The sequence below is a fragment of the Pristiophorus japonicus genome, unplaced genomic scaffold (assembly GCF_044704955.1).
Source record: "Pristiophorus japonicus isolate sPriJap1 unplaced genomic scaffold, sPriJap1.hap1 HAP1_SCAFFOLD_242, whole genome shotgun sequence".
Taxonomy (NCBI): domain Eukaryota; kingdom Metazoa; phylum Chordata; class Chondrichthyes; family Pristiophoridae; genus Pristiophorus; species Pristiophorus japonicus.
In genome coordinates this window covers 27,836-55,475 of record NW_027252144.1, presented here as the reverse complement: position 1 = coordinate 55,475, position 27,640 = coordinate 27,836, and the positions used below count along the sequence as shown (strand labels likewise).

At 45.4% G+C, this 27,640-nt stretch overlaps 1 protein-coding gene across 3 annotated transcripts in view; it reads left to right on the top strand.

Annotated features, from left to right (window-relative positions):
• The window catches only part of LOC139245844 (uncharacterized), a 75,369-nt gene that overhangs the window by 25,657 nt on the left and 22,072 nt on the right, over positions 1–27,640 (top strand). For 2 of the 3 annotated variants that reach the window (XR_011590129.1, XM_070871333.1), the window contains exons 4-5: positions 2,978–3,183; positions 9,008–9,059. Coding sequence is in view for 2 of the 3 variants with exons in the window: in XM_070871333.1 (XP_070727434.1) it covers positions 2,978–3,183; positions 9,008–9,032 (231 nt within the window). In the remaining variant the exon portion in view is untranslated. Of the gene's footprint in view, positions 1–2,977; positions 3,184–9,007; positions 9,060–9,450; positions 9,749–27,640 lie in introns of those variants that run through there. The other variant, XM_070871334.1, reaches the window with a different exon arrangement.

The following is a 27,640-nucleotide window of genomic DNA, read 5'->3' as shown; positions in this document are numbered from 1 at the left end:
GGCCATGAAATAGGGAAGAAAGAGGAGATGGAAATTGATTGTAAGGGCCCTGAAGTCCTTGAGTGTAAAGTGAAGGTTGCAATAAGTGAGCTCCAAAATGGAAAGGCCACAGGCATCAATGAGATTCCGGCAGATTAATCAAAAACATGGGAGGGGTGTCAACAATCCAACTCGATTGATTTGTGTAAAGCAGTGTACTTGAAAGGGGAATGGGCAGATTATTTCATGAAAATAATCATGATGCGTCTTTTGGGAAAAAAGCTAAATTTTAGCAAATGTGACGAGTTTCGTATCATCAGTTTGACTGTTTGTGTCTCAAAGATTATGCTCATTACAAGAGTGTTTAAAAGTAAAAGTGGAACGATATCTTGGCAGATCAATTTAGGTTTCACGGAGGATATTGAACAAGAGAGGTAATAAGGATAATGAGACTTCTGTACGAGAGGAGTAAAGAACATTTGCTTTGTAGATTTTGAAAAGCTTTTGATAGTGAACTGGATCACACTAATGGAGGTATTCAAGAATATTGATTTGGATTGGAGAGAGAGACACCTAATTATGGCCTTGTATATGGGGCAAACTGCAAATTTCAAGGTAGTAGATGAGTCAGAATCAGGAGTGATTGGAAGAGCAGTATAACATGGATGCTGTTTGCTATCTCTGTTCAACATGTATGTAGATGTAATGGCATGAGAAATGCTTAATACGATAGATGAAAGAGTGAAAGTTGGAGATAGACTAGTGAAAGCTGTCTAATTTGCCATTGACAATACATTGGTAGCAAAAAGCATGAAGGGATAGTTGTTGTTGGCCTAGATGCCACAGTAATGGATTATGAAATGAAAATATATATTGGCAAGACCAAAGTTATGCAGGTTTCTAGGAATGCAGGTAAAAGAGTGAGCATTTTAATAAGTGAGGAACAGTTAGATGAGACAATTTAAATATCTGGGAAGTATATTACCTGCAGATGTGTCAAGGAGGTGAGAACAGGAATTACAATTGGAAAAGTTGCATTTAATAGAAAGAAGACGATATTGACTGGACAACTGAATAGAGAACTGAAAAAAAAAGCTTAGTAGTGAAGAGTTTGATATGGAGTGTGGTGCTGAAACATGGTGAGGAAAGAGGTCAGACTTCCAGAGAACTTTTGAATTCTTTCTCCTTGTATTTATCCAATTCTCTTTTTGAAGGCTACTATTTAATCTACCCTGTCAGACATTGCATTCCAAATCCTACTCACTCATTGCAAAAAAAGGTTTTTCTTCATGTCGTCTCTGGTTCTTTTGCCACTCACTTATATCTGTGCCCTCTGGTTATCGACCTTTCAGCCATTGAAGACCGTTTCTCTTCTCTTTATTTACTCTATCTAAGCCCTTCATGATTTTAAATATCTCTCTCAAATCTCCTTCGCCTTCTCTGATCTAAGGAGAAAATCCCAGCTTCTCCAGTCTATCCACATAACTGCAATCCCTCATCCCTGGAACCATTCTAGTAAATCTCTTCTGCACCCTCTCCAAAGCTTTCAAGTCCTTCCTAAAGTGTGGTGTCCAGAATTGAACACCATACTTCAGCTGGGGCCCAACTCGTGTTTCATATCGGTTTAGCATAACTTCCTGGCTTTTGTACTCAGCCTCTATTTATAAAGCTTAGGATCCCATATGCTTTGTTAACCTGCCCTGCCACCTTCAAAGATTTGTGCACAAACACCCCATGTCTCTCTGTTCTTGCATCCTTTTTATAATTGTACCATTTAGCTTGTATTGTCTCTCCTCATTCTTCCTACAAAAATGTATCCGCTCATACTTTTCTGTGTTGAATTTTTTGGCCTCTTTACTTTTTCTCATCTACATGCTGGCCCTTGGCGACATCATTTGCAAACATAGGGTCAGCTTCTACATCTACACTGATAACAGCCAGTTGTATTTCTCCCCATTCCTACATTGACTACACTTCATAGGTACTTAATTGGCTACAATGCACATTGACATCTCCTGAGGTCATGAAAGGTGCTATATCAATGCAAGTCTTTCTTTCCAACACCTGTTGACCCTTTCATTGCCTTTATGTTGTCAGACTGCTTGTGTAAAGTGTTTTGGGACATCTTTCTTCGTTAAAGAATCTCTTTAAAAGAAAGTTGTTCTTGTTGTCTTCCTAAGGAGATTGAATGGGGTCTATATTTCACAATGTCTGTGGATGGAATAGAGTTGATGGTCCCAATGAGTGTTTCTCATTCCATTTCTTAGTTGTATTTGGTTGAAGAAAGAAAAACCATCTCAAATCTTTGCAATATTATTCAGAACGCAATGGTTGCTGTTGATTCTTTAAAAAAAAATGTTTTTAATGTGCAAATAATCTGTAAATTCCATTTTATTTGTAAGAAGACAATATACTTAGTACAGACAGGTGATCCAACCTGGGATCTTGCTGGCCTCAACTACTCACTTTGTAAATGTTGGAGATGTGGTTTCCACTTCGATACAGATATGTATTTTATATCCTTTCTCCTTTCTGTTAAGGAATATATTGTAAACAAAACTTACAGCACTTTAACGTACTGAAATCACATTTCTGGAAAAGGGAGTTTATCCCTGTTTAGATTTTTTTTTAATTCATCATTAGCGAGAGTTTATATGCTCTTCTCTACTTTTACTTGAGATGTGCGCAATAAGGGAGGATTGCATGCCTGTGTTCACTCCCCCCCCCCCCCCCCCCCACTTTTCCCACTCTGCCCCAGCTTGCATATTATGTTCCCTTAGCTGATTTGTGTGAGGAATATATCCTTAATTTGAGGAATAACTTTAGCTAAAGGTGAATAATTCATCCGAATGTATATCGAGCGCTACAAAGAGAATGGAACATAATAGAGTGAGAAAGCATTAGGAACATTTAATGATTTTAAAAGTAGAATGCAAACATCCCTATTTGGCTGTTGGCTCAAAAATTAATGCATGGTATTTTTGTTCGACCATTTAAGATCCCAGGAAATGAGGTGTTCAGCAGAGAGCAAGACACGAGCTTGAAGGAAGAATATTCCGAGAGTACAGTGAAGCGCAGTACTGCAGTGGAAGGGTATCGTTGTAGGCACTGCGCACGGCTTTTTAAAGCACTGGCAGGACTTCGTAATCATGAAAAGACTCACTTTCCGCCCAAAACGTGTCACCACCCTGCTACCAAGAGCAGGTAATACTGGTTTATTTACTCAAACTTATGTTCGTAATGTCTACATGTAATCGATGCTTCCTCTTAATTTGGAAGATGTTTTGTTCTTGCTACATTCGCCACACACTGTGAGTATAGCCTAACTTGATAGTCTCTGGATAAATCACGTTTGTGAAAATGTGACTTTTGCAGATAGATGATGCCGCATGTGATCCTGTGTCATAAAGCCTCCGGACCTCTGCCACTGCCAGTTTGTTTATCCCCAGCTAAAGATTATTTTAATTCGTGTTGGCTATTCTCTCTATAATTTTTGGGTAGAGTCTTCAGCCTCTCCATGGGAGTAGTTTAGATACATTACTGTGTTAGTTCAATCCTGCCTGTCCAGGTTTTTGCATTTCATTTTCAGTTTTTCAGGAGCCTAAGTTGTTCGAACCTCCAACTACCATTCAGTATTGTCCTTCTCAGGATGCCAATACAAAAAAAACATACTCCATAAATTGTATGGTAAAAGCAAGAGACCAATTGGAATGTTACATTCAGTGTGTGCTCCACCCCAAAACAATGGTTGTATTGTATCCCCTTTTGTACTGACCCATGCGATACATTGCCTGCATCAAAAACAATCTGCATCAACCTCTGCCAAAGTCTTAAGTTCTGTGCAAAATGCAGTAGTCCCCTTACAATTATTGATGTTCACAATTGTATAAAATATTTGTCACCTAAATATAATGCCATGATTGGCTTCAGATTCGGGAAACACCCCCATCAGGAATGGCACACCAGAACAAATTGGACAAGTACTGCACGCACATGTGGTGCTGGGAACATGCTGACATGGTGCTAAGGACTTGATAGATGATATGAACATAAGAAATAGGAACAGGAGTAGGCCATACGGCCCCTCGAGCCTGCTCTGCCATTCAATATAGATCATGGCTGATCATGGACTCAGCTCCACTTCCCCGCCTGCTCCCCATAACCCCTTATCCCCTTATCGTTCAAGAAACTGTCTATTTCTGTCTCAAGTTTATTCAATGTCCCAGCTTCCACAGCTCTGAGGCAAAAGATTCCACAGATTTACAACCCTCTGAGAAGAAATTCCTCCTCACCTCTCTCTTAAATTGGCAGCCCCTTATTTGAAGATCATGCCCTCTAGTTCTAGTCTCCCCATCAGTGGAAACATCCTCTCTGCATCCACCTTGTCAAGCCCCCTCATAATCTTATACATTTCATTAAGATCGCCCCTCATTCTTCTGAATTCCAATGAGTAGAGGCCCACCCTACTCAACTTTTCCTCCATAAGTCAACCCCCTCATCCCCGGAATCAACTTGGTGAACCTTCTCTGAACTGCCTCCAAAGCAAGTATATCCTAGGGGAATCAAGGGGTATGGTGAGAAAGCAGGAATGGGGTACTGAAGTTGCATGTTCAGCCATGAACTCATTGAATGGCGGTGCAGGCTAGAAGGGCCGAATGGCCTACTCCTGCACCTATTTTCTATGTTTCTGTGTTTCGTAAATATGGAAACCAAAACTGCACGCAGTATTCCAGGTGTGGCCTCACCAATACCTTGCATAGCTGTAGCAAGACATCCCTGCCTTTATACTCCATCCCCATTGCAATAATGCCAAGACACCATTGGCCTTCCTGATCACTTGCTCTACCTACATACTATCCTTTTGTGTTTCATGCACAAGTACCCCCAGGTCCCGCTGTACTGCGGCACTTTGCAATCTTTCTCCATTTAAATAATAACTTGCTCTTTGATTTTTTTTCTGCCAAAGTGCATGACCTCACACTTTCCAACATTATACTCTCACCTGTCAAATTTTTGCCCACTCACTTAGCCTGTCTGTGTCCTTTTGCAGAATTTTTGTGTCCTCACACATTGCTTTTCCTCCCTTCTTTGTATCGTCAGCAAACTTGGCTACGTTACACTCAGTCCCTTCTTCCAAGTTGTTAATATAGATTGTAAATAGATGGGGTCCCAGCACTGATCCCTGCGGCACCTCACTAGTTACTGGTTGCCAACCAGAGAATGAACCATTTATCCCGACTCTCTCTTTTCTGTTAGTTAGCCAATCCTCTATCCATGCTAATATATTACCCCCCCAACCCTGTGAACTTTTATCTTGTGTAATAACCTTTTATGATGGTATGATAGTGTTGGTACCAGAAGAATGATGGCACTGATCAGAATCAAGTTCTATGTTGAGTGGATTACATTTGATCCCTCCAAGGAGGTACTATCCATCGAATAACATAGGACACCTCTCAGGCAGAGATCCCTTAGCTCAGAGATCTGGCTTAAATGATGGAGTATACCAAAGCATGTGATTCAACCTCAAACACCCCAAAATTCTTAGCTATGTTCATATTCGGAGGCTCCCACTAGGGATTCATCCAGGCTACCTCAGGCCTTCCATTAGTGACAATGAATTTTTCCCTCCTACCTGGTATGTGGGGAGGAAGCTAGCAATAGCCATATAGGGAAGCATTACCGCCGGACGCATGGAGCATAGACACGATCAGAAAAACATCCTCAATTTGACAAGAACCCATTTGCGATTCCATGAGATGATCAGACCAGACCACCTGCAAGACATTAACATAATATCATCCAGCAATGGTCAGCTGAGATAAACGAACCAAAAGGAGTTTACCCTAAGCACAAGGACAGATTTAGTTTTTCTGCAGAACCCAGAAAAATGAAGGGAACTTTACCCTATACAAGGTTTCAGGGTCCAAAGCTGATTTCTAGAACTGGAGAAACTCGGGGGCCGAAATTGCCCTCCGCCCCATTTAATTCAAATTAAATGATGAATTACTGGCAGCACCGATGGGGCGGAGATTGGAGGACACTTTGGCCCTTTTGTGTTCAAAAATGAACGCGTCGTGTTGACGCATAATAACGTCCCTCCCCTTCACTTAAAGGGGAGGGATGCTGCGAGGCCTCCTTGGTGCCCACTGGGCCACCAGGGAGGGCTTCAGGTGAGCTAACACCCCGGCAACCAAGTTGGTGGCCTGGCCGAACCAGTGGCCGCCATTGTCGGGCCGACTGCAGAGTCGGCTGACAATTAAAACAAGGGCGGCTGTGGCGGTGTGCCTTTCCCTTTAAGGACGGAAACGCCACTGGCAGCTTCCCGCTGCGCAAAGCTTTCGGGGCACTAAGCAGCAGTGGCTGCGCTCCTACGGGGCAATTTCCCCCGCGGCGCAGAAAAGGAGTCGCCGCCGGTCGGTAAGGGGTCAAAGACAGGTGGGCGGAAACACGGCACGGCGGAAACCTGTTTCCACCGCCTCCGGCCTGGGGGCAATTCCCAATGGGTCGCACCATCCATCTGCCCCTAGTCACTTAAAGGCGGTAACGTGTCTTTTATGAAGGGGCAATTTCAACCTCTCAATTTCCACAGATGATCTGGACAGTGTGCCCAAGGGACAGGTTTGGTGCTGTAGACCTAAAGGATGAAAATATTCTTGTCTCCATTTTAGAACAGCATTGGCAGTTTCTCTGGTTCAATTTCATAAAGCAAAGTTGTTATTCTCCTCAACACTGGGCATATGATTTTCCTCGTGCCTATCAAACTAGACTATACTCCTCTGATGTGTGGGGAAGGAACATTATATGAAAAATGAAGAAAATCTTTTTTTCTTATTCCTCTTGTTCCCCACCCACTTCCTAAAAAACTGAGGCATCAAACTGAGTTTGCAGTGGTTTAGTTTGGTTTATTTGTGTGGAATATTAAGGATAACTAATTGGAAGCTTGCTCTTTATTGATAAAGCTATGGTGAAGATTCTACAAAAAGGGCAGATCTAGCTTATGTATTTTTAATCTCATTCTAACTTCTTGTTTCATACTATCAATTAGAGCCTATGTTTTCCATGCAAACCAAGAGTGTCTGTACTGCTGTGCTATCATTGGAGAAAGTTCAAGTGATGTAAAATAAGAGGATATTCTCACATTTAAATGGCTGGTTACTGAGTGTTCTTGGCAGAGATTGACTAGTCAGCAGTCTAACCTTTTCAACTAGAGGAAAGTATGTGACTTTGGCTAGGGTATGGTGGGTGGTTAGTGTGCTCAACCTAAAAGTTTATCTTGTGCACTAATGATTTTTTAAAGTTTTGTTTTCCCCCTCCATTTTCTCCACTCCATACCTCTGTTTTGAAGGCTCCAGCTGGTTCCACTGTTGATGGCAGCCACAGGGTTATTCACATGGTAGCCAAGACCATAAGTGTTGGCAAGCTATTTGGATCGGATAGGGAGGAATTGTATTGAAGTTTTCTCTTGTATTCAACTGAAATCTCCACACATGCAAGCTTACCAGCAGGAGTTACTGGATATTGGCCAAAACTGAGAACCCTGGTTCACTAATTTTCTCCCTTTCCTAACCCGGGACACTGGGACTAGTTATAGTGCTTGCCCCTGCTTCAATCCTGGTCAAGATCAGCAAATTCAACCCAGGCCAAAGATTGTCATACTGAGTTTTTACCCACTGAGACTTTCCACTGGCCTGAATTTCCACATATTTGTTAGTAGTAAACTGGCATAATCTGGACGGGCAGGGAGCTGTTTTCATACCCTTCACCTGATTCATGGGATCATGGGGGGGAGGGCGGATTTTAACACCAAAAAATGGGTGGGTTGCGGTCGGGTGGGAGGTTAAAGTTTAAAAAATAATTGAATCCCAACCCTGTAATGTATTTGCTTCATGGGTTCTTTGCTTAAGAGTTCATAGCTAGTTGGTTTATTAGCAAAGGGTTTAACAATCACACTAGATATTACCAGTTCATCCACCAGGCTCACAACCACCTGCCTTATAATGGATCCCCTGAACCTAACTGGCTGGGGTTTTATAGCGGCAGAACAGGGGGGTGGGCAGCCATCCCATCTTTCCCTCCCCCCTTCCAAGACCAATATATCCTTCTGGAGGTTTGGTGTTCAGACTGAATGCAGTGCTCCAGATGGAGTCTCACTAGAGATCTGTACAGCTGTATCATAACTTCCACCCCTTTGTGTTCCTGCCCTCTTGAGATAAAGGCCAACATTCCATTAGCACTTTAGATGTGTTTTGTACATGTCCACTAGCTTTTCGCTACTTCCTCCTCCTCCTTGTCCTCATCCTACATTTTAGTGTTTTGACTAAATTGCATGCTTTGGACTCTTATCTCAGAGATTTCATCAAAGTGTTACTTTATTTCCTTGAAAACTTGTCTTCTTTTGGGTGGAGGGAGGGTGCTGTGGAGACGCAGAGGATTAAATAAAATTACAAAGCTTCTTTACGCCTACTTTTGTAAACTGTGGCCGGCAGCATCATCTGCTTGTCAGGTCTTTGTAATGGTACTTTAAGGGTTAGGCCCAAAGTTATGATCATGCATGCTTTCTTATGCTCTGAAATCCAATGTGCTCACTTGACCATATGCCTGATTGGAAATGCTAGGGGCGGAGAATTTGAGAGGGTCAAAACTGATCCTACCCTGCTGAAGCTAATGTTTTAATATGTTTTGTTTATAATATTTTCCACATTGATGTTTAAAACCTCTTCAAATTACATCTTAAATACCTCTTTCTGATAATACACAGTTCAATGCATATCTTCAGTCAATTAAACCTTTATCACAAGTACACTGGTTCAAACGGAGGATAGATGCAAGGCCTACAAACAATTCCTGCACATGGGGGATGTTTTGTGCTTCATCTGAGTCCATTCGCTAATCTTGCAGCTTGAAAACAGCTGAAGTGTTCAGATTGAAATTTCTTGTTAACTTTAAGTAGAGAATGAAGTATGGTAATTAAGAGGACCTTGAATTGTGGTTGGAAAAGCTAATTTTCTTTTTCTTTTTACCTCAGTTTAAAAAAAACAAGCGCAGCTTGAAAAATGGCATCCAGACTGCTAGCTCAGGTATTATGATATCTTGCTTTGGATTGTTAGCAAATGTTGGCCGTCATTACATTTGGCTTATTTTAAAGGCCACACAATCCGAGCTGCTCCTACTCAGGAGATGAAAGTTACTAAAGTACATTGTTTGCAATACTAGAATATTATTATGCAGAATTACCTGCAAGAATTACATTATAGATGGGCAATAGATAAGTTTATTTTCTCGTGGGTAAAGCCACAGTGAAGTTATATGCTACATAAATACTTGCAAAGTTCAGTTTTATTGGGGTTGGAGGTCAAGAAATTAGCATGATTTTTACCAGATTAGTTGTACTAGAAAGTAGAATTATGTATAAGCTGATGTACAATTTTTTAAATACCTAAATGCATTTCTTCTATAAAAATGTTACAGAAGGCAAAAGCTATAGATGCCCCAGATGTTCTTACTCTACCCCATTGATTGGACAGCTAAGGTCTCATTCACTCAAATTGCACGGAAGATTTCTTATGCCAAAACTGCGTGCTGCAGTTTCAGATGCTCCAAAGACTGAAGGATATGTGTACCAAGCATTAAATGGTGGGACCAATCAGGCTGTTTTTCAGGGTGGTGGTTGTACTGTGTAAGAGAGGTCATCTGAGGTCAAGTCATGCTTGTGTTTTAGCTAACTATTGTAAAGGTTGATGAATAACTAATCAGTAAATATAGGGAGATGGAATACCTGTCTGATGTATTTAGTGATGTTGCTCTATACAATTATAATTCTTATTCTATATAAATATTAACTTCTATATTTACTGAAGGTTACACATGTCTGCCTTATTGTCCTCAGTGTTTCAGTTAGCATGCAGCTGGTGTCAGTGGATCTGTTGGACTCGGCCAACCATTTAATAATTTCCTGTTTTATGTTGTCACTCCTGGGTGAATAGTTTAATTTATTTGTGCTTGTGGGTCATTCTTGTAGCATGTCCAATCTGCAAAAAGGAAAATTAATACATGTATAAATTTGGTTCAGGTTAATACCCATACCAACTCTGTAATCTCTGAATTGACTCAAGCCAGTCTCAATCCTTGTGAGTACCAGCAGAAAAATTTTCAGTAACATTTTTGTTCAAGCACAATGTATGGAATACGAAAATAGTGAATAAGGTAGATGAAGAAATAACTGTTGGGAAAGTGAGAGGAGCTTTCATTTTCTTCCTGTCATGTATGTAACCTTCATGTAACAACACTGCAAAACGGTATATACTTGAGAAATGCACACCTTGACCACAGGGGTGAACTTGTGGGAGACACTCCTCACCTGATCATCCAGGTATATAAAGGGAGGTCCCACCCAGGTTCATCACTCCTTGGTCCTGTGAATAAAGGTGCAGGTCACAGAGTGACCTTGTCCATAGAATGTGCCTCGTGTGGATTTGTAGTATTGTGTAAGGACTTTACAGTGGCGACGAGAAACGGGAATCAACGACCCACGAGAGTGGCCACCGGAAGTACAGGAACGGTACTGTGTTGGTGAGGACTGGGACGATTTCATTGAGAGGTTTCAGCAGAGGACTGGCTGGGAGATGCAATGGCCGACAAGCGAAGGGCTCATCTACTGACCAGCTGTGGATCTAAGACTTATGCGCTCATGAAAGACCTGCTAGCACCCGAGAAGCTGGCGGACAAAACCTTTTGAAGAGCTCAGCAAGCTAATCAGTGAGCACCTCAAACCGGCGAGCAGCATACACATGGCCCGACACAGATTTTATACCCATCGACGTCGGGAAGGACAGAGCATACCGGACTGTGTTGCGGACCTCTGGCGCTTGGCTAGCCTCTAAGTTCACAGATGCCTACAGGGGAAAGATGCTAAGGAATTTCTTTATTGAGGGCATCGGTCATGCTGGGATTTTCAGAAAGTTAATCGAGACCAAGGACTTGACCTTGGAAGCGGCGGCGTTGCCGGCTCAGACTTTTATGGCGGGGGAGGAGGAAACCAAGATAATATATGCACGTAACTCTGACTCCAATGTCTCCCACAAGTTCACCCCTGTGGTCAAGGTGTGCATTTCTCAAGTATATACCGTATTGCAGTGTTGTTACATGAAGGTTACATACATGACAGGAAGAAAATGAAAGCTCCTCTCACTTTCCCAACAGTTATTTCTTCGTCTACCTTATTCACTATTTTCGTATTCCATACATTGTGCTTGAACAAAAATGTTACTGAAAATTTTTCTGCTGGTACTCACAGGGATTGAGACTGGCTTGAGTCAATTCAGAGATTACAGAGATGGATCGGGGGGGGCAATATCATAATCGCGACTCAGAGCCCAGCAGGCAGGCAAGGGCAGTTCAATAGACACCAGAACAGGTTTTCAACACGGACAGTGGCAGGCTGAACGGACAGTTACGCCATCCCAATGGACAATGCGTGCTTGGATGGGGCCATTGACACCCACTAACGGGGTGCTCGAGCAGTCAAAGGGACAATCAGCGAGGAATGCCTGGTAACAGCTCTTTTGTTCACAACAATGGGAATCTCAGTTTATGCTGGAGGTGTGGGGGCAGACAAGCTGCTCGGACTTGCACGTTTCAACAATTCGCCTGCAGAAATTGTAACCTCACTGGCCATTTAGCCAGAATGTGCAGGAAGCCTGCGACCAGGCTAATTTACGAGGCAGATGGACCAGAAGAGGGGTCTGCGAGGCAGGATGACGCGTGGGGCAAATCAATGGACGCTGAAGTTCAGCGGGTTCATGTGGTAAACATTCACAGCTCGTATATCAAAACGCCACCTATGATGATGAAGGTCCTATTAAATGGCATCCCGGTACGCATGGAGCTGGACATGGGGGCTAGCCAGTCACTCATGAGCGGACAATAATTCGAAAAGCTATGGCCACTCAAAGCCAGCAGACCCAAACTAGAACGCATTGAGACTCAATTATGGACGTACACCAAAGAAATCATTCCAGTGCTAGGCAGTGCAATGTTGGCTGTCACACACAATGGATCAGTGAACCAGCTGCTGCTCTGGATTGTCCCGGGCAATGGTCTCGCACTGTTGGGGAGGAGCTGGCTAACTGAGATGAACTGGAAATGGGGGGGATGTGCACGCAGTGTCATCTGTGGAGCGAAGTTCATGCTCGCAGGTCCTACAGCAATTTGAGTCGCTATTCCAACCTGGCGTTGGGACGTTCAAAGGTACCAAAGTAGTGATTCGCATCAGCCCGGATGCCAGACCAGTGCACCACAAAGCCAGAGCTATGCCGTATGTGATGCGGGAGAAAATTGAAAGCAAATTGGACCGTTTGCTGAGAGAGGGCATCATCTCGCCCGTTGAATTCAACGACTGGGCGAGCCCCATTGTTCCCGTCCTAAAAGTGGATGGCTCGGTCAGGATCTGTGGCAACTACAAGGCCACTATCAACCGGGTGTCACTACAAAACCAATACCTGCTTCAGAGAACTGAGGATCTTTTTGCCACGCCGGCAGGCAGCAAGCTGTTCACCAAGTTGGACCTCACTTCAGCCTACATGACCCAAGAACTGGCCGAATCCAAACTACTGACCACAATCACCACGTACAAGGGACTGTTTGTTTACAACAGGTGCCCGTTTGGCATTTGATCAGCGGCCGCGATCTTTCAAAGAAACATGGAAAGCCTGCTCAAATCCATTCCTGGAACAATTGTATTCCAGGACGATATCCTCATCACTGGTCAGAACACCGAGAAACACCTCCACAATTTGGAAGAGGTGCTACGCCGACTGGATTGGGTAGGCCTGCGACTCAAGAAGCCTAAGTGTGTGTTTTTGGCTCCCGAAGTCGAGTTTCTGGGCAGAAGGGTTGCTGCAGACGGGATTCGGCCTACCGAATCCAAAACAGAGGTGATTCGACGAGCGCCCAGGCCCGGCAACATATCGGAGTTGCGTTCATTTCTGGGACTCGAACTATTTTGGGAACTTTCTGCCGAACTTAAGCACATTGTTGGAGCCGCTACCCTGCTCCTGCGTAAGGGTTGCGATTGGTTTTGGGGGGACTGTCAAGAACGGGCTTTCAAGCGTAACTTACTCTATTCAAATAAGTTGTTGAACCTGTACGACCCCTGTAAGAAATTGGTTCTGACATGTGATTCATCGTCCTATGGGATTGGGTGCGTGTTGCAGCAGTGCAATGCTGAGCAGTGCAAATCCAACCTGTGGCTTATGCCTCCAGGTCGCGCGCTCAAGCAGAACGTAGATATGGGATGGTTGAGAAGGAAGCACTTGCATGTGTCTATGGGGTGAAAAAGATGCACCAGTACCTTTTTGGCAGGAGGTTCGAATTAGAAATGTACCACAAGCCGTTAACATCCCTGTTGTCAGACAGCAAGGCTGTCAATGCCAATGCGTCAGCTCGCATACAGCGATGGGCTCTCACGCTGGCTGCGTATGACTACACCGGCCTGGCACTGAAAATTGCGCTGACGCGCTCAGCAGGCTTCCACTGGCCACCACTGAGGGGGCAGCGGAGCAAAGCGCTGAGATGGTCATGGCTGTTGATGCCTTTGACAGCGCAGGCTCCCCTATCACAGCCCGCCAGATCAAAATCTGGACCAACAGAGATCCCCTCCTATCTTTGATTAAGAAATGTGTCCTGACTGGGGATTGGGCGCTCGCGCACGAAGCATGCCCTGAGGAGGTAAGACCATTTCACAGGTGGATGGATGAGCTCTCCATGCAAGCCAATTGCCTACTATGGGGTAGATGGGCAGTCATGCCCCAGAGGGGCAGGGAAGCTTTCATCAGGGAACTCCACAGCGAGCACCCAGGCATTGTGCTGATGAAGGCCATTGCCCGGTCACACGTTTGGTGGCCGGGAATTGATTCAGACCTGGAACACTGTTCGCAGGTGCACGACGTGTGCCCAGCTGGGTAATGCCCCCAGTGAGGCCCCGCTCAGCCGTGGCCCTGGCCCACCAGAGTTGAGAACAAATACGGGGTCACCAATTTCTGTACATCTCCCCCTTGAATTATGGTCATGGCACTCATTTTTGGACTGGCGCTTGCCTTCAACAATGTCGGCCAAGGCAGGATAAATGAGTGACAGCCAAGTTGAGTGTACGTTTCATAAGGAGCTTCGCGGGCGGGATCCCCGTGAACGAGTGCGGTCGGGACCTATAGGCCAGCAGGAGGCGCGATAGGCGGCATTGAAGGGAGGGACCTTGAATCCTGAGCATGCCTTGTTTTATGATTTGGTCCGCATGTTCTGCCTGGCCACTGGGGGCCGGCTTGAACGGTGCTGTCCTGACATCGTTGATGCCATTACCAGACATGAACTCCCGGAAGTCGTAGCTAGTGAAACATGGGCCATTGTCACTAACCAGGATGTCCTGCAAACCGCGGGTTACAAAGACCGCACGTAGACTCTCCACAGTGGTGGATGTCGTGCACGAATTCACAATGATGCACTCGATCCATTTCGAGTACGCATCAACCACAATGAGAAACATTTTCCCCATGAACGGGCCCGCGTAGTCTACGTGAATGCGTGACCAAATGGCTTGAAGGTACTGTAATAGACAAAGAGGAGAATAGGGTCATCATGGTTAAACTTAACAATGGGCAGATATGCCGCAAGCATCTCGACCAAGTTTTTAAAAAAAAAGGTTCAGCATGGACTCTGAGGAACCTGAGGAAGATCATGAGATGGTATTCACACCACCGCCGGTGAACGAGCAACAAGAACAATCAGCAGCATGCACAGTCCCTGCGGTCAGCCCGGAATCACCACAGGGGACAGACATGCAGGCCAAGGCTCAACAGCCAGAGCCCCAACTGCAGTGCTCCAAGAGGGAGCGCAGACCACCCAAAAGACTTAACCTGTATCCCAATAAGATGTTGGGGTGGTGGCGGGGGTGATGTCATGTATGTAACCTTCATGTAACAACACTGCAATACTGTGTACACCTGAGAAATGTACACCTTGACCACAAGGGGTGAACTTGTGGGACTCCTCACCTGGTCATCCAGGTATATAAAGGGAGGTCCCACGCAGGGTCATCACTTCTTGGTCCTGTGAATAAAGGTGTAGGTCACAGAGTGACCTTGTCCATAGAATGCCTCATGTGGATTTGTGGTATTGTGTAAGGACTTTACACTTCCTATCTGCTGACTTGTGAAATTGGCCATAAATGAAGTGCTTACCGAGTCAGTCGAAAAAGGGACTTGGATTTGTATGTAAATTTCAGCACTAAATGCAGCAGCAGTTCTTTGTACAAGAATAGCAGATTATATTTGATTTTTCTGTTTCAATAGCACTAAATTATTCTTGTAATTTTGTTTCAGTGAAACAACTTGCTCTTTTCCCAGTGCACTATCATGACCTTTCTATTCAGTTGTATGATTTGCTTATTACCGCAGGTAAAGGTTACACAGACAGATAGGGAATGGATGACCAACAGGAAGAGCAGTGGAAGGAAGGTAGTGCAGAGGTCTCCTGCAATCATCCCCCTTCAAAACAGATACACCACTTTTTGGGTACTGTTTGGGGGGTGGGGATGGAATGATATGACTCATCAGGGCAGGCCAGTAGCAGCCAAGTCCATGACACCGTGGGTGGCTCTATGGCACAGGAGGGCAGGAAAAAGAGTGGGAGAGCTATAGTGGTAGGGGATTCTATTGTAAGGGGAATAGATAAATGTTTCTGCGGCTGCAATTGAGACTCCAGGATGGTATGTTGCTTCCCTGGTGCAAGGGTCAAGGATGCCTTGGAGCGGTTGCAGGACATTTTGAAGGGGGAGGGTGAACAGCCAGTTATCGTGGTGCATATCGGTACCAACGATATAGGTAAAAAAAAAACGGATGAGGTCCTACAAGCTGAATTTAGGGAGTTAGTAGTTAAATTAAAAAGTAGGACCTCAAAGGTAGTAATCACATGATTGCTACCAGTGCCACGTGCTTGTCAGAGTAGGAATCGCAGGATAGCTCAGATGAATATGTGGCTTGAGCAGTGGTGCAGAAGGGAGGGATTCAAATTCCTGGGACATTGGAACTGGTTCTGGGGGAGGTGGGACCAGTACAAATCGGACGGTCTGCACCTGGGCAGGACCGGAACCAATGTCCTAGGGGGAGTGTTTGCTAGTGCTGTTGGGGAGGGGTTAAACTAATATGGCAGGGGGATGGGAACCTATGCAGGGAGACAGAGGGAAGTAGAATGGGGGCAGAAGCAAAAGATAGAAAGAAGAAAAGTAAAAGTGGAGGGCAGAGAAACCCAAAGCAAAAAGGGCCACATTGCAGCAAAATTTTCAAAGGGCAAAGTGTGTTTAAAAAGACGAGCCTGAAGGCTCTGTGCCTCAATGCGAGGAGTATTCATAATAAGGTGGACAAATGAACTGCACAGGCTTTAATGAATGAAAATGATATAATTGGCATCACAGAGACATGGCTCCAGGGTGACCAAGGCTGGGAACTCAACATCCAGGGCTATTCAACATTCGGGAAGGATAGACAAAGGAAAAGGAGGTGGGGTAGCGTTGCTGGTTAAAGAGGAAATTAACGCAATAGTAAGGAAGGACATTAGCTTGGATGATGTGGAATCTGTATGGGTGGAGCTGCGGAATACCAAAGGGCAGAAAACGCTAGTGGGAGTTATGTACAGACCACCAAACAGTAGTAATGAGGTTGAGGACAGCATCAAACAAGAAATTAGGGATGCGTGCAATAAAGGTACAGCAGTTATCATGGGCGACTTTAATCTACATATAGATTGGGCAACCAAACTGGTAGCAATACGGTGGAGGAGGATTTCGTGGAGTGTATTAGGAATGGTTTTCGAGACCAATATGTCAAGTAACCAACGAGAGGGCTGGCCATCCTAGACTGGGTGATGTGTAATGAGAAAGGACCAATTAGCAATCTTGTGCGAGGCCCCTTGGGGGAGAGTGACCATAATATGGTAGAATTCTTTATTAAGGTGGAGAGTGACACAGTTAATTCCTTAAGTTCAGGAGCCCAGTCCCTGAAAGATAACTGCGATGGTATGAGACGTGAATTGGCTAAAATAGACTAGCAAATGATACTTAAAGGGTTGACGGTGGATAGGCAATGGCAAACATTTAAAGATCACATGGTTGAACTTCAACAATTGTACCTCCCTGTCTGGAGTAAAAATAAAATGGGGAAGGTGGATCAACCGTGGCTAACAAGGAAAATTAAGAATAGTGTTAAATCCAAGGAAGAGGCATATAAATTGGCCAGAAAAAGCAGCAGACTGGAGGACTGGGAGAAATTTAGAATTCAGCAGAGGAGGAAAAAGGGGTTGATTAGGAGGGGAAAAATAAAGTATGAGAGGAAGCTTGCCGGGAACATAAAAACTGACTGCAAAAGCTTCTATAGATATGTGAAGAGAAAAAGATTAGTGAAGACAAACGTAGGTCCCTTGCAGTCAGATTCAAGTGAATTTATAATGGGGAACAAAGAAATGGCAGACGAGTTGAACAAATACTTTAGTTCTGTCTTCACGAAGGAAGACACAAATAACCGTCCGGAAGTACTAGGGGACCAAAGGTATAGTGAGAAGGAGGAACTGAAGGATATCCTTATTGGGCAGGAAATTGTGTTCGGGAAATTGATGGGATTGAAGGCCGATAAATCCCCAGGGTACTTAAGGAAGTGGTTCGAGAAATAATGGATGCATTGGTACTCATTTTCCAACAGTCTTATCGACTCTGGATCAGTTCCTATGGACTGGAGTGTAGCTAATGTAACATCACTGTTTTTAAAAAAAGGAGGGAGAGAGAAAACGGGTAATTATAGACCGGTTAGGATGACATTAGTAGTGGGGAAAATGTTGGAATCAATTATTAAAGATGAAATAACAGTGAAACAAGGGAGAACCAGTGGATGTGGTGTATTTGGACTTTCAAAAGGCTTTTGACAAGATCCCACACAAAAGATTAGTGTGCAAAACTAAAGCACGTGCTATTGGGGGTAATGTATTGACGTGGATAGAGAACTGATTGGCAGACAGGCAGCAAAGAGTCGTGATAAATGAGTCCTTTTCAGAATGGCAGGCAGTGACTAATGGGGTACCGCAGGGCTCGGTCCTGGGACCCCAGCTATTTACAATATACATTAATGATTTGGATGAAGAAATTGAGTGTAATATCTCCAAGTTTGCTGATGACACTAAACTGGGTGGTGGTGTGAGCTGTGAGGAGGACGCTAAGCAGCTGCAGGGTGACTTGGACAGGTTAGGTGAGTGGGCAAATGCATGGCAGATGCAGTATAATGTGGATAAATGTGAGGTTATCGACTTTGGGGGCAAAAACACGAAAGCAGAATATTATCTGAATGGTGGCAGATTAGGAAAAGGGGAGCTGCAACGAGACCTGGGTGTCATGGTACATCAGTCATTGAAAGTTGGCATGCAGGTCCATCAGGCGGTGAGGAAGGCAAATGGTATTTTGCCCTTCATAGCTAGCGATTTTGAGTATAGGAGAAGGGAGGTCTTACTGCAGTTGTATAGGGCCTTGGTGAGGCCTCACCTGGAATATTGTGTTCAGTTTTGGTCTCCTAATCTGAGGAAGGACATTCTTGCTATTAAGGGAGTGCGGCGAAGGTTCACCAGACTGATTCCCGGGATGGCTGGACTGACATATGAGGAGAGACTGGATCGACTGGGCCTTTATTCACTAGAGTTTAGAAGGATGAGAGGGGAATCTCATCGAAACATATAAAATTCTGACGGGACTGGACAGGTTAGATGCAGGAAGAATGTTCCCAATGTTTGGGAAGTCCAGAACCAGGGGACACAGTCTAAGGATAAGGGGTAGGCCAATTAGGACTGAGATGAGGAGAAACTGCTTCACTCAGAGAGTTGTTAACCTGTGGAATTCCCTGCCGCAGAGAGTTGTTGATGCCAGTTCATTGGATGTATTCAAGAGGGAGTTAGATATGGCCCTTGCGGCTAAACGGATCAAGGGGTATGGAGAGAAAGCAGGATGGGGATACTGAGGTGAATGATCAGCCATGATCTTATTGAATGGTGGTGCAGGCTCGAAGGGCCAAATGGCCTACTCCTGCACCTATTTTCTATGTTTCTATTAAATAAAATCACCAAAATTGGGCAACATTGAGAGAAACTCAATTGTTCCAAATTAAAGTAATAGTGAAAGCGTATAGTAAAGGGTTGTAAAATGATTAATTGTCTGTAACTATTAACTACATTGTCAAGGGAATCATGAGATAGCTAGCTGCTATCTGCTTGCTGCTGAGAGGTCCTAGCACATTGGAAAACTGCAAATGTAATGCCCCTAGTTAACAAAAAGGAGGGAGACAGAATGCAGGAAACTATAGACCAGTTAGCCTAACATCTGTCGTTGGGAAAATGCTGGAGTGAATTATTAAGGACGCAGTAGCAGGACATTTATAAATGTCCTAATAGTCAAGCAGTCAGCATGGTTTTATGCAAGGGAAATCATGTTTGACAAAATTGCTGGAATTCTTTGAGGATGTAACGAGCAGGGTCGATGAAGGAGAACCAGCGGATGTGGTGTATTTGGATTTCCAGAAGGCATTCAATAAGATACTGCATAAAAGGTTACTGCACAAGATAAACGTTCACTGGGTTGGAAGTAATATATTCGAATGGATAGAGGATTGGCTAGCTACTAGAAAACAGAGTCGGGATAAATGGGTCATTTTCAGGTTGGTAGCGGTAACTAGTGGGGTGCAGGGAGCAATAGACTGTACGCACATTGGCCTGCGAGCATCTTTTCAGGATGCAGAGGTGTTTCGGAACCGAAAGGGATTCCACTCCCTGAATGTGCAACTAGTTGTTGACCACAAGCAAATTATAATGGCAATTAATGCAAAATTTCCAGGGAGCATCCATGATGTGCACATCTTGCGTGAGAGCACTGTCTCTAACATGTTTAAGAGTCAGCCACAAGGTCACAGTTGGATGGATAAAGGATATGGCCTTACCAGCTGGCCCATGACACCCCCCGCCCCCACCCCCACCCCCCCCACCTCCTCCGGCGAAAGCCCCAGACGGAAGCCGAGAAGCACTACAACGAAAGCCATATAGCCACACGCAATATCGTCAGACAATTGGAGTGCTTAAACAACGCTTCAAATGCCTGGACCACTCTGGAGGCAACTTACAATACCACCCTGAGCAGGTCACTAAGTTCATTGTGGTGTGCTGCATGTTGTATAAATTAGCTATCTGGAGGGGACAAGAATTGCCAGATGGGACTGCCGGTCCACCTCCGGAGAGAGGGGAGGAGGACGAGGAGATGGGACAAGGACCTCTGAGAGGACAACCTGGCTGGTGTTGAAACCATGCCCCCACCTCACCCTAGACCGCAGAAAAAGCCCTGTGGTAGTTACGCAGTTACGTTGGGTCAGCAGCTCATAAATGAACGCTTTGCGTGAAGTTACATTGGTGACAGTTACAGTTGTGTTACATTACATGTCATCCTTGCCTAGCCTCGCCATTGTTTGCAAACTTTGTATTAATGTTTAACTTTTCTGTTGTTGGAAGAAACTGCACAACAATGTTCAGTTAAATAAAAAATATTTAATGATTACAACATTTTTTAAGACATTTTTTAAACAAATATATAGTCAACCCCCCCACCAACAGTGGAAATGTTTTAAATAACAGTAACAACATTCGCAACAGCATAATATATAACAGTATAAAACCAACAAACTTTCAAAAACAATTCTAAATATAACACCCACCCAACAATCAACAAATTTATTAATAATACAAAAAATACAGTTTCACCCCCCCCTCCCCTACTTGCAACCTTGCCTTGCCTTTACCCTCCACCCCAGTCAGAAACCCCTCCCACTTACACCCGCCCTTCTACCCACACCAAGCCGCCTTGTAGCAGGGCATCTCGAGCGCTGCTGCTGTGTGGGGTCTGACGGTGGCAGTCAAAGCTGAGGCTGGAGAGGACATTTGCAAAGAAACGTCCTCCAAGTCAGAAGCAACTGCTTCGTCCTGACTCGCATCCATTGGCAATGGCGGTACGGCACCTTGCGGTGCAGTGCTGTATTCCGAGACCACAGCCTGGCATCCATGGAATCGGCTATTCTCTGCATTGCCGCAACCATCCGCGGCATCTCCTCCAAAACTATCGCGATCAGAGCGGCAACGTGCCCAGTTAACCCGCCCATTGCCTGGAGGATCTCTCGACCAATGTCCAGGTTGACTTCTGCTGGTCTGGGAGCAATCCGACCTCACTGAACCAACATCCGCAGGGTCGGCGCAGGCATTGAACCACTCCGGGTGCCCTGCTGCAAGGAGCTTGGCCCCACTGCTTCCTCGGTGGACGAGGACGTGGCCGCAGGAACATTTGAACAACCTGCTGCAGGCTCTTCTTCCACTTCCTCATTGTCCTCGGTGGACAAGAGGACTTATACGAGCAGAGGAGAGGCGCTTGCCTCCTTGCCTCCAGATACAGCCTGTGAAGCCTGGGGACCTAGAAAACATAAATGAGGTTAGTAGAAGAGAAGGTGATGCCAGAGTGACATGAGAATGCTTACACTACGTAGGCATATGTATGAAGTGCAACACTACTGCTATAAATATCACCGACAGACGTCACATAATTAACATCATGATAGTACAGAATCTGTATTGCATTACAATGATATTTCACGATCCCATCATTAATTACATAACATTGTATAACATTACATCAATCATATATTGAACTGAAATGGCATTAAATTAGTTTAAATCTCCAATGGTTTATATATTACTCACGTGGCACAAAACAGGTTCAGCACCATCATGGGTGGCCGAACAATTGTGGACCCCCACTAACGCTAATGCCCGTTCCTCAGTCGGTGAGTTGGCACAGGTCTGCCGGTCCTCCCTCCAGTCTGCTTTTGCTCGGCCCGGTTTTTTGAGTTGCTTCTGCTAGGGTGACAAGAGCATGGCATAAGCTCTTGCCTAGGTACTATTACAGATATTAATAGATACCTGTACTATTAATACACAACACAGACAATCCACAATTAGTCATCACCCTTGCTATTCATCATCTGCTCTGATGGTGCTTGCAGGCCGGGGGCCGCCACGCTGCTCCTTCCGCTCCATGAAGGAGCAGCATGGCAGCCTGGCTCAGCAGTCTGCGTGACCCCCGGCCTGCGAGCACCATCAGAACAGGCCAGGGAGCGGAAGGAGCAGCATGGCGCCATACCACTCCAGGGAGCAGCACGTGCTGGAGCAGGAGAGCAACAGCAGCAAAGAGACCTACTGGATTTGATGCCACCAAGCTCCAAGTCGGTGATTGGAGCATGGGCAGGTACTACAGTAGCGGCGAGGTCGGGGCGAAGGAGCGGCGATAGATTGCAGAGGGACGTGATCGGGGCCAAGGAGAGGGGTGAATTCGGGGCTTATAGAGGCAAGGGCCCGGGGCAGCACTGGTCAGCCCACACTGCGATATGTGTGCACATTAGGTCCGAGCAGCAGAGCTGGTCTCCAGTTGTCTTGATTAATCCTTGCCACTGGACTAAGACCTAACTCTGTCAAGCCCCTATGGTGGCTGGTGTGCAATGGCCACCACACGTTAAAATCCACGCACAGGCATCTTCCACCCTCCAAGATTTAGTTCGGGACCTGGAATATTCCGTCCTTCATTGAAACACCTGTGAACTGTTTGGCGTGGAAGCAAGTCATCCTCGACTCGGGACTGCCTATGATGATGATTATTATGATATTCATCATTAACGTTATATGCTAATAAGCTTAGTATGCAATTGAATGCATGGTTATCTACGGTCTGAGAATAAATTTAATAAGATTGAGGTTAGGAACTAACGCATGACATCAAGATTACCAGCTTAATTACAATCCAGCAGATCTACATTTAACTTAATGAGTCATTGCATCATTATAATAAATTTAATACTTACTCTTCTGGAACCAACAAGGTTGTTTCAGCGCTTGGGGCATTGATTCGGCTCACGGACGTCATGTGCCGCCAACGATACCACCTCTGCGATCTCCGCCCATATTCGCTTATAAACCCTGGGGGTGGTTTCCCACGACCACCCCGGGTCAATTGGGCCTAATGAGTTTCTACTTCGTGGATGAGGGCAGCATTGGCCTCCTCGGAAAAACGCTTGGCATGCCTTCTGCCACCCATCTCCTTTCCCATCTCACCCAGATCACTCCCTTCATCCATCTTCTCCACACGTACGACATCACTCAACGCCACCTCTACGTGCTCTCTTATTTATTTATAATTATTTTCCGGCAAAAATCAATTCAATATCCAATCCACAAAACCAGCTCTCTCTCTCTCTCTCTCTCTCTCTCTCTCGTGCAGAAGACCCCTGACCTCCCGAATTGTCGCAGGAAAAGTTAATCACCTAAAAGAAAAAACACGCATGCGCAGTACGGCCGTTGCTATGGATGCCGGCCTTGCACGATGGAATAAATCGCTAACGCCCATTTCACATTGTTATGGCTAACGCCCAAATTAAAAAATCGAAACTAGTGGTTTTTAAAATGGGTGATATTCTGGCGATCCCAAAAAATATCACTAACACCTGAAATATCACCATTTTTAGGTGATATAGATCCCGATGGAAAGTCTAGCCCCAAATCTCTTCTGTGAGCAATGAAATACAAATACCTAGCCAAGAAATTCAACTAATAATGGGGCAAGCAGCACAAGATGACTGAAGTGAATATATAATGGAGCTATCTAGACTTATCATAGTTATATAATATATTTTATGCTGAATGGCTGTTGATGAAAAATAGAAGCATAAAATGTTGTCTGGAATGAGCAATGCACTACACAGGAAAGGACATATAGCGCCTTTCATGTCCTCCGTCCATCCAAAATGCTTCAGTGAAGTACTTTTGAAGTGTAGTCAAAGTTGTAATGTACCCAAATACCCCTTGTTAGAAAGTACCCTGCTCTATCCTTTCATGGTCCATAAAATCGTGGAAATCTACAGCACAGAAGGAGGCGATTCGGCTCATCGTGTCCATGCTGGGTGACAACAAGCTATCCAGGTTAATCCCACTTTCCAGCTTTTAGTCCGTAGCCTTGTAGGTTACTGCACTTCAAATGCATGTCCAAGTACTTAAAAAAAAATGCTATGAGGGTTTCTGCCTCTACCACCCTTTCAGACAGTGAGTTTCAGACCCCCTCTGAGTGGAAATAAAGTCTCCTCAAATTCCCTCTAAACCTCCTACCAGTTACTTTAAATCTATGCCCTCTGGTGATTGACCCCTCTGCTAAGGGGAATAAGTCCTTCCTATCCACTCTATCTTGGCCCCTCATAATTTTATACACCTCAATTAGGTCTCCCCTCAGCCTCCTCTGTTCCAAAGAAAACAACTCACTTAGCCGGTTTGTATCCCTTTGCAGATTCTTTCTGCCCTCCTCACAACTTGCTTTCCTACTAATTTTTGTATCTATTATGTATCTGTAAAGCATGCACTCCCATGTTCTGCCACCAGGGAGCGCATCCCCTGAAGTCCCAAGGTATCCCAGCATCCCTTCGGAGCACTGTATATAAGCCGGCCCCTAAGGCCTGTTCCTCACTCTGGAGTGTCTTAATAAAGACTGAGGTCATTGTTACTTTAACCTCCCTGTGTGCAGTCTCATCTGTGTTAGGAACACAATAACTGGCGACGAGTATATGAATCCAACGCAAAGATGCAGCAAACTGTGGGCATCCTGGAGAAGTTCTCAGAGGGTGAGGACTGGGAAGCCTATGGCTAGACCAGTACTTTGTAACTAACGAGCTGGACGGAGAAGGAAGCACTGCAAAAAGGAGAGCGGTCCTCCTCACGGTCTGCGGGGCACCGACCTACAGCCTCATGAAGAATCTTCTGGCTCCGGTGAGACCCACAGATAAGTCGTATGAGGAGTTGTGTACACTGGTTCGGGAGCATCTTAACCCGATGGAGAGCGTGCTGATGGCGAGGTATCGGTTCTACAAGTGCCAGCGATCTGAAGGTCAGGAAGTGGCGAGCTACGTCGCCAAGCTAAGGTGACTTGCAGGACAATGTGAATTTGATGGCTACCTGGAGCAGATGTTCAGAGACTTTTTTGTACTGGGCATTGGCCACGAGACCATCCTATTGAAAACTTTTGACTGTAGAGACACCGACCCTCAGTGGCCATTGCGATAGCACAGGCGTTTATGTCCACCAGTGATAACATCAAACACATCTCTCAGCGCTAGCATTGTGCATAAATTAACTGGAACTGTTTGCGAGCAGAAATGTACAGGGCAGAAACCACGAGTCTGCAACTGCCAGCAGGCCTCAGGTGACCCAGATGACTCAAGGTCCGCAACAAAGGATGAATGCAAGGCAATTCACACCTTGTTGCCGTTGTGGAGGCTTCTATTCATGCCACTTCAAAGGGTATGTTTGCAAGAGCTGTGGAACAATGGGGCACTTCCACCGAGCTTGCAGATGAGCTGCAAGCTCTGCAAAATCTGCTAACCACCACGTGGCAGAGGAAGATCGGTCCATGGTGGATCAAAGCAATTTCGAGCCTCAGAGGAGGCAGATACTGAAGTACACCGGGTGCATACATTTTCAACAAAATGTCCACCTATAATGCTAAATGTAAAATTGAATGGCTTACCCGTAGCCATGGGACTGGACACTGGCGCTAGCCAATCCATCATGATTAAAAAGATGTTTGAGAGACTGTGGTGCAACAAGGCACTCAGACGAGCCCTGAGCCCCATCCACACGAAACTGAGAACGTACACCAAAGAGCGCATCACTGTCCTGGGCAGCATCATGGTCAAGGTCACCTACGAGGTCACGGTGCACGAACTGCCACTCTGGATTGTCCCGGGCGATGGCCTCACTGCTTAGAAGGAGCTGGCTGGACAAAATCCGCTGGAACTGGGATGACATCCGAGCACTATCACATGTCGATGAGACCTCATGTACCCAGGTTCTTAACAAATTTACTTCCCTTTTTGAGCCAGGCATTGGAAACTTTTCCGGGACGAAGGTGCGGATCCACTTGGTCCCAGAGGCACGACCCATTCACCAGAAGGCGCGAGCGGTACCGGACATGATGAGGGAGAGAGTGGAAATCGAGCTGGACAGGCTGCAACGCGAGGGCATCATCTCCCCAGTGTAATTCAGCGAGTGGGCCAGCCCGATTGTTCCAGTACTCAAAAGTGATGGCATGGTCAGGATTTACGGCGATTTATAAAGTAACTATTAATCATTTCTCACTACAGGACCAATACCTGCTATCTAAGGCAGACGACCTATTTGTGAGGCTGGCAGGAGGCAAGACGTTCACCAAGCTCGACCTGACTTCGGCCTACATGACGCAGGAGCTGGAGGAGTCTTCGAAGGTCCTCACCTGCATCAACACGCACAAAGGACTGTTCATCTACAACAGATGCCCGTTTGGAATTCGGTCGGCTGCAGCGATCTGCCAGAGAAACATGGAGAGTCTACTCAAGTGGGTACCACGCACGGTGGTTTTTCAGGACGACATATTGGTCACGGGTCAGGACACCGTCGAACACCTACAAAACCTGGAGGAGGTCCTCCAGCGACTGGATTGCGTAGGGCTGTGGCTGAAGAGGTCGAAATGTGTCTTCATGGCAACAGAAGTGGAGTTTTCGGGGAGAAAGATCGTGACGGACGCCAAGACAAAGGCTATCAGGAATGCGCCCAGGCCATACAACGTCACAGAGCTGCAGTCGTTCCTGGGACTCCTCAGCTATTTTGGTAACTTCCTACCGGGGTTAAGCACCCTCTTAGAGCCCATACATGTGTTATTGCATAAAGGTGAGAACTGGGTATGGGGAAAAAAACAAGTAATTGCTTTTGAGAAATCCAGAAACATTTTATGCTCCAACAAGCTGCTTGTATTGTATAACCCATGTAAAAGACTTGTGCTAGCATATGATGCGTCGTTGTACTGAATCGGGCATGTATTACAACAAGCTAACGTTGCGGGGAAGTTGCAACCTGTCGCCTGTGCCGCCAGGAGCTTGTCTAAGGCTGAGGTGGCCTACAGCATGATTGAGAAAGAGGCATTAGCATGTGTGTTCGGAGTAAAAAAAATGCATCAGTACCTGTTTGGCCTCAAATTTGAGCTGGAAACCAATCACAAGCCCCTCATATCCCTGTTCGCTGAAAACAAGGGGATAAATATTAATGCCTCACCTCGCATACAAAGGTGGGCACTCGCGCTATCGACATATAACTATACCATCCGCCACAGGCCAAGCACCGAGAACTGTGTGAATGCTCTGTTGGCTACCATTGCCCACCATGGGGTGGAAATGGCGCAGCCTGCAAACTTGTTGATGGTCATGGAAGCGTTTGAAAATTATAAATCACCTGTCACGGCCAGCCAGATTAGGACTTGGACCAGCCAAGATCCTCTGCTGTCCCGAGTAAAAAAAACTGTGTACTGCATGAGAGCTGGGCCAGCATCCCCATTGAAATGCAAGAGCTAATCAAGCCGTTCCAGCGGCAAAAGGACGAGCTGTCCATTCAGGCAGACTGCTTGTTGTGGGGTAACCGCGTAGCCCTACCCAAAAAGGGCAGGGAGACGTTCATCTCGGATTTCCACAGCACACACCCAGATATA